Source organism: Melospiza melodia, chromosome 7 (assembly GCF_035770615.1).
Source record: "Melospiza melodia melodia isolate bMelMel2 chromosome 7, bMelMel2.pri, whole genome shotgun sequence".
Taxonomy (NCBI): domain Eukaryota; kingdom Metazoa; phylum Chordata; class Aves; order Passeriformes; family Passerellidae; genus Melospiza; species Melospiza melodia.
In genome coordinates, this window is record NC_086200.1 from 29376448 (window position 1) to 29383897 (window position 7450).

At 52.7% G+C, this 7450-nt stretch overlaps 1 protein-coding gene across 3 annotated transcripts; it reads left to right on the top strand.

The window, feature by feature from the left end:
* The first annotated feature begins 1346 nt into the window (after positions 1-1346).
* Positions 1347-6140, top strand: FAM174C (family with sequence similarity 174 member C). Of its 3 annotated transcripts, none has more exons than XM_063161041.1 (3): positions 1347-1648; positions 2213-2374; positions 3353-6140. In XM_063161041.1, exons 1-3 carry the CDS (start codon positions 1395-1397, stop codon positions 3354-3356), a joined length of 420 nt encoding a protein of 139 aa, XP_063017111.1. In that variant the 5' UTR covers positions 1347-1394; the 3' UTR covers positions 3357-6140. The 3 variants fall into 3 exon arrangements, with proteins under 3 accessions (XP_063017111.1, XP_063017112.1, XP_063017113.1); XM_063161043.1 differs by having other exon boundaries at positions 1355-1648; positions 2258-2374; XM_063161042.1 differs by lacking the exon at positions 3353-6140 and having other exon boundaries at positions 2213-2378.
* Positions 6141-7450: the final 1310 nt, after the last annotated feature.

A 7450-nucleotide genomic window follows, 5' to 3' on the forward strand; every position in this document is an offset into this window, starting at 1 on the left:
CTAAGTGAACAGCATTTAAAAAAAGCAATCAGCCATGACACACTTCTTCTGGGGGTTGTATTGAGCAATTCACCAGTGAGGATTTTTTGCATGTTAATGCAGGAGGGTATTAAATACAATGAAAGCTGAGGAGTGTGTGAAGTCTTTGCTGATAAAAATGCAGTCAGGTGAGGCTGAAATGAATTCAGGCTGAAAATACTTAAAAATAATGCTTTGTAAGACCTTCCTAAATAGGATGCTTAGACGCAGGCAGAAATAATGAACAGGTGCAAAAATAGCCTGGTTGAAGGTGCTATTTTTAGCATTACTAATTATGGCATTGAGTTAATGATGTCTTGTTGGGATGGGTGAGGGAATCGCTGGAGCCAGGGGCTGGATATGGAACCCAGTGGCGTCATTGGGAAGGTGTCTGGGTGCCAAGGGTCTGACGTGAGCTTGGGTGACCCAGTTTTAACCAAAATGCCCTTTTTTTAAAGTAAGCCCTATGTGTCCAGGCAGCTTGAGCCATTCCTTGAGGAAAAATGGGGAAGTGGAGCAGGACTGAAGGGCGGTGACTGAGCCCTGCTCAGCTTGAAGTGTCTGCAGAGGGAAAAATGGGGGATAGAAATTCTTGGAATGCTCAAAATGCTCCTGTTCCCATCTGTGTTCACCATAGGGCAGGAATGGCCACCCTGAATGGAGAAGGAGAACCCTGAGGGGGAAATGGCGGCTCTCGGGGAGAAGGTTCTGCTATGAGGGGAAAGTGGGGATACTGAGGGAGAAATGATGACCCTGGGGGAAAAGATCCTGCTATGAGGGGGGAAATGGCGACACTGAGAGAGAAATTATGACCCTCGGGGAAAAATGGTGGCCTTGAAGGAGGAGGGCCAAGCCTGAGGGGGAAATGGCGGCTCTGGGGGAGAAGGTCCTGTTATGAGGGGGAAATGGTGACCCTCGGGGAAAAGATGCTGTTATGAGGGGGAAGTGGCCACACTGAGGGAGAAATGATGACCCTCAGGGAAAAATGGTGGCCTTGAAGGAGGAGGGACAACCCTAAGGGGGAAATGGCGGCTCTGAGGGAGGAATGAGAGCCCTGAAAGAGCAATGGCAGCCCTGAGAGAGGAAGGATGACCCTGAGCGGAAAATGGCGTCTGTGACGGACGGGGTGTTGCAGTGAGGGAGAAATGGCGGCCCCGCCGAGGGGCACGCAGCTCCCGAGGGCAAACAATAACAACCCCGAGGGCAAAATGTCGGAGGCCCGCGGCGGCTCCGTGAGCGGATCACGGCCGGCCCGGAACGGCGCAGCCCCGGAACCCGCGAGCGGTTCCGCGGGGGCCGGGCGGGGCCTGAGCCGCGCGCACCGTCCCGGCGCCTTCCTGCGGCCGCCGCTCCCGCTCCGCCGCCCCGGCCCGGCCATGCCGCGCCTCCTCCTCCTCCTCATCTTCCTCCTCCTCGTCCCGCGCCTCGGCCGCGCCACCGCCCCCAGCCCGGGGAACAGCACGGAGCCGCCGCGGGCGGTCACACGGAACGAGACGCAGTCGGGAACGGAGCACAAATCCGGGCCGAGGCTGTCGGTGGGGTCGGGGCTGCCGGTGCTGAGGCGCGCCGTGTATGTGCTGAGCGCTCTGTCGGCGCTGGCCGCCTTCTACTTCATGCTGCGGGCGTTCCGGTGAGTGCAAGGCGGGGACGGGTCTGTATCCGTGTTCTGCTGCTCCTGCTCTTGTCCCCATCCTGGTGTCCCCTGACCCGGGGCTGCGTCCCCGCTGGTTCCCGTTCCCGTTATCCCGGGCTGTGTCCCAGCTTGTCCCGGTTCTGAGGTTCTCTACCCTGCTAGTCCTGGTTCACCGTGGTCGGGGATGTCACCCTGATTGTCCTGGTCCTGGACAGTCCCCCTTGCTTGTGGCACCGTCCTTGCTTGTCCCGGTTTCCCTGCCGGTCCCGGTCTTGCTCTGGGTCCCCCGAAGCCTATCACGGTGTCCCTGTCCCTTGCCTGTCCCAATTATGCTCCTAATCCCTGGGTTTGTGCCCATTTTCCCTGAATCCCCCTCTCTCCCTCCCTCTGCCAGCCAGAGCTCTTCTTCCCCAGCGCATCCCTTTGGCAGCGAGTCCAAAACACGCTGTAAATCCCTCACACTGTTAATTACCCGAGGTAATTAGCGCTAAACCATCTCCGCTAAAGCCACCCGCTGGGTGGGGACAGCGGCTCACTCACTGCGCTCTCCGTGTCGCTCAGCCCCAGGTCCGAGGGCCCCAGAAACGAGCCCAAAACTCATTTCAGGTTGAAGAAGCCCCAGAGGAAGAAGTACGGGCTGCTGTCGAGCCAGGACGAGAATATCGAGCTGGGCTCCCTCGACAGCGACGAGGACACCGTGTTTGAAAGCCGGAACCTGAGGCGGTGAGGGAGCATTTTGTGTGATTTTTTTTTTTTTTTTTGTGTTGCTCTTTTCCTCACAAGGGGCTGAGGCTCCTTTCCCAAAGCCGTGGGAGCTCTGGCACAGCTCCTACAACCAGATCTGCATAAATTAAAGCGCCTGTGTGTGGTCTCTGTGTTGGCACACGGATTTATCTCACTTTTCCTCGTTTTCTGGCCCAGGGAAGTCTCACTGACGGGGTTATTTGTGGGGTTATGGAGCTGTTGGGAGAGCCCCTGTGCCCAGTCTGGGCCTCCCTGTGTTAGACAGAGAAACAAAAATTCCTGTTTCTTTTTTCCCTTCAGCTTAGGAATTGCTTCCAACTCATATCACAGTTCAAACTCTCACAGGGATATCCATTCCTGTTTTCCCAGCAAAATTCCTGGTTTGTTTTGGTTTTCTTTTTTCATTTTTGGGAATTGCTTCCAGGTCTCATCACAGTTCAAACTCCCAGTCCCATCAGGATAGCATTCCCGTTTTACCAGCAAAATTCCTGGTTTGTTTTGGTTTTCTTTTTTCATTTTTGGGAATTGCTTCCAGGTCTCATCACAGTTCAAACTCCCAGTCCCATCAGGATATGCATTCCTGCTTTCCCAGCAAAATTCCTGGTTTGTTTTGGGTTTTCTTTTTTTCATTTTGGGAATTGCTTCCAACTCATATCACAGTTCAAACTCTCAGTTTCACAGGGATATCCATTCCTGTTTTCCCAGCAAAATTCCTGGTTTGTTTTGGTTTTCTTTTTTCATTTTTGGGAATTGCTTCCATGTCTCATCACAGTTCAAACTCCCAGTCTCACAGGGATATCCATTCCTGCTTTCCCATCATTGTGTTCACATCCCAAAGTTTGATTTCTGGGGAGGTTGTTTTAAGCTGAGGAGGATTGTCACCTCATGGAATGTCACCTCAGGGAATGTCACCTCAGCGCTCCCTAATTTTGGGTGTCTCCTTTTTTTTTTTTCCAGATGATTCAGGACCAGTGGCACTGACTGAATGATGGAGGGTCCAATCCCAGTGGAATCTTTAGTGCTCAAGTTTTCTATCTGCTTACAGTGACTTCACTAACAGTCTGAGCCCTTCCATAGCTGGGGCAGGGGAGAGGGGACCAAACCTGTTTTCTTCACATGCATTTTTTTGGGGACATTTGTGGGTAAAGATGGGAGCTGTTCACTGCATGGGGAAAGGCTTGAGGTAAAGGAGATGCTCTTGGAGGATTTTAAGCACCTGAAATCTGAGCTCCAGAGCTGCCCCTGTGCCTCATACCCTTCTCTCCATGCCCTGGAAGCATCAGATCCCTTCTCCAGGCTGATCCTCTTTCCTTCATGCAATATCAGGTTACTTCTTTGGGAAGTGTCTCTGTAATCAGCTTCTGGGAGGAGCTGTGAGAGCTCTGGCTCTGTTACAGGAACGGGGGTGGGAGGGTGATAGCTCAGACAGAGCAGCTTTGGGAAGGAGTTAAACGAGTTACATTTTGCACGATTGGCAATTCCTGGGACAATCCAGGTCATTCACGGGTTTACAGAAATGAAAGGGGCCAAAACCCAAAGGAATCTTTCTCCAAAAGGGCTGGGAATGCCTGGACGCTGCCCAGCCCCAGCTGTGAGCTCACCAGGGACACGTGTGACATCTGCCAAGCTCTGGATACCTGAGGAAGAGCCAGATGTGAGCCAGGGAGTGTCTTGGAGCAGCTGATGACTGGAAAAGGGGGACCCCAACCCCTCCTGACTGTGATTCAGGGCAGCCCTGGATGAGCTCTCTCCTCCCAAGGACCCTGGAGTTTCATTCCCTTGGCTGGTACTCAGCTGGCATCTCTCCTGCAGCCCATTTTTACGTGGATATTTGGGATGTGATTGTGTAGGACCAAAGGTGAATGTGTCAGGAGGTGTTTTTTGGGTGGATTTGCTGCTAAATCGGTGAAAACTGCTCACCAGTGCTTCTGTCTGTGGCCTTTCCTTGAAAACTGGCAGCACATCCTTCAATCCCACTTCCCCCCAAGCTGGTAGAGTGCCTTTGGAGAACCAGAGGGATTCACCCTGCGGGCAGGGAGGGTCCCCGTGGCACATTTAGGGTGAAAAATGAGGATATTCACCTTTAGGGTGAGTCTTTGGGATGTCTGGCTCCTTTCCTTTGGCTTGCAAACCCCCTGTGGATCAGGGGCACCCATGGCTCTTGGAGAAGGGACAGGGATGTGCTGATCCTGATCAGGGGGAGGCTGGGGGCTGCCAGATGCTGCAGGATCTGCTGAGGGAGTGCTGTGATGCTGTGCAAGCAGCAGTTTGTCTGTCAGGACAGGTGAGGTTTCCTGGAGAAATCCCACCCTCGTGGCAGCCCTGTCTCACGTGTGCACAAAGGATTTTAAAATACACACATGTACTTTTTTAATAACGTTGCCATGTGCACACAGCTCTTGCATGTGCCCCATTTTCCTGTTGTTTTTGATCGTTTCACACCTATTTTAGGTGTTCCCTGCCTTGTGGGAGCAGGCAGAGGTTCCATGTGGGGATTGCTGGGATGGCTCCACCTGGATCAGCTTCTCTGGGGATGATTTGAGCTCTGTGAAGATCTTTCTTCATCCTGCAGGGCTGCATGTGCTGGTAAAATTCCCTGGCTGTTTTAATCTCTCTGAAAAGTTGTTCCTTGTGCTGCTGGAGCCTGACTGTCCCACTGGCATGCTCAGTGTTTGACCCACACATTCCTCATCCCTCCTTCACCTGGAGCATTCCTTAAGCTCCCCTCTTGTTGGGCAGCTGGGGTTTGCAATTCTCAACTTTCCTCACCTCCCACGAGTGGAGCATTTGTTTAATGTTAAATTATTCAGATCAGAGGGAACCTCAAGCAGTAGGTCTTGCCTTGAAAATAATTCTGCTGCAATTAATTTTGGCTGGAACAGATGTTTGTGTTTGAGCAGGGAAAGGCGTGGAGCAGGTGATGAGGTGCCTGGGAAAGAAATTGATGTGCCAACCTGGAATTTCTACACCACTTCCACGTTTTCAGAGTCCTCCTGGCCACCTTTAAGGGGTGCAGGGTACAAAGGTGCTTGTGGGGCTGTCACTTGTCCAGACAGGTTGGAGCTGCAATCAGGGACCCTGTGAAGCTGTTTCCACTTCCATCCTGCCCCTCAGCAGCAGCTGGCATCTGGGTTTGCCCTTTGCAGGCTGTGACATTCCATCCCTGCTGTGCTCTGAGCCCTTGGAGACCTTTTCTAGGAGGAGAAAACCCAAGTGACAGATCTGAGACTCCTTGGGATGCTCAGCATGATCCATTTCTCTGGCAAGAATCAGCTGGATCTGGCACTTCTGCAGTGTGAGCAGTGCCAGGGGGCTTTGGGGTGAATCCTGCAAATAACAGCAGCTTTGAACACCTCATGTGACATTTCCACAAAGGAGCAGTTCAGGTGTTCCTTCCATGACTCTTTCAGTTCCTCCATGTGTATTTGATACCCTTGTTTTAGGTCTCTTTGCCCCAGCTGGATCTTCAGATTTCCAGTTGTTTTTCATGCTAAACACAGGAATGCAAACAGACCCACCTGTGCCTGGTCCTGGGCAGGCTGAGGCTTCACCAGGCACTGCTGCACTTTTATTTCTCCTGGGTGCCTCAGGGTGTTGGTGGAGGTTCCACGAGCCTGTTGGGCTGCAGGATTCCTGCTCATCCCACCAAAAAGAGCCAATGGATCACAACTTGCAACAGTCACCACCTGTGTGCATCGTGGCTACGACAGTCTGCTCTGAATTAAACCAAATTTTCCAAAGTTTACGTAATCCCTCTGTTATCTTGGAGGCTTTCTGGGCTGCCCAAACTGGCTGGGGTTTCATCTGCAGGGTTAATGGCATCAATGGGAGAAGGGTGAGATCAGCTCTGCTGGTTTTGTTCTGTGCCTGGGATGGGACCTGCAGCCCTGCCAGGGTCTGTGCCTGTGGTGGGAGTCAATAAACAGCATTTGAGTAGGTTGTTGTGTGAACTCCCCAAGGAGCAGCTCGTGTTTCGCCCTCCTGGAAATGCTGCTCTGTCTTTAAACAGCCATGGTATTGATCCATGGTTTTCTTGTCATTGCAGCGTCCCCTCCCTTGTACCTGGAAGCACTGGAATAAAGAATTCCAGCCCACCCATCCCTCCCTGCTGTGTGCATGGGCTGCTGAGCCTGTGGGATGAGGCTGCTCTGGTGAACTCGTGGATTTATGGGGTCCTTGGGGTTTCCCCCTGCTCACAGGGCAGTGACACTGAGCTCCCAGGGCTGCTCCTCACCCTGTGTCCTGTCCAGGCTGGATTGAGCTTGGAGCCATCTGGTCTATGGAAGGTGTGGAATGAGGTGAGCTTTAAAGTCCCTTTCAAACCATTCAGTGACTCTCTGATTCCCCAGTCATCTCTGGGTTGGTTTCAGTTTTCTGAAGTCTCCTTTCTCCCCGTTCTCACATTAATCCCTTTTATTGTACAGAGGACCCAATAAAGTCGCTGTGAGGCCAATTCCAGCCTCTGCACAGCAGCAAAACCAAGTTCCATTTTGATTATTTGGAGGTGAGGAAGGAGATGCTCTTCCCTGGATCACAGAATCATGGAATCTCCTGAGTCAGAAGGGACCCACAGGGATCATCAAGTCCAACTCGATGGGATGCACAGACACCCCAACAACCCCAATCTGTCCATCCCTGAGAGCAGTGTCCATACTGGAGTTCTTCCAAAGTGCTCCTGGAGTTTTGGCAGCTTTGGGGCTGGGACCATTCCCTGGGGAGCATCTTTTCCTAAAATCCAACCCTAAACCTGCCCTGACTCAGCTCCAGCCCTTCCCTCAGCTCCTGCTCCTTGTCCCAGAGAGCAGAGATGGGAGCTGCCCCTTGGGAGCCTCCCCTGAGTCTCCTCCAGGCTGAAATGGGAATGTCCCAGCTCCTCCCTGCCAGGAATTCATTCCAGAACAAACCCAAGGGCGTTCCCTGACTCACACCTGCTTCTCATCAGTGGCACTGAGAAAACAGAAGCCACTTTCTCTCTGTCCCCCTCTGGCCACCCTGTCCTGGAGGAGCTGGGAGGGTTTTGTTTGCTCCAGGATTTCCCCTCGTCACTGGTGGGGT

What these genes read in the sequence shown, in the direction of transcription:
- FAM174C (XM_063161041.1), top strand. Translation starts at nt 1,395, where the DNA reads ATGCCGCGCCTCCTCCTCCTCCTCATCTTCCTCCTCCTCGTCCCGCGC. An exon ending in TTCATGCTGCGGGCGTTCCG is followed by an intron (nt 1,649 to 2,212) that starts GTGAGTGCAAGG and finishes CGTGTCGCTCAG; the next exon opens with CCCCAGGTCCGAGGGCCCCA.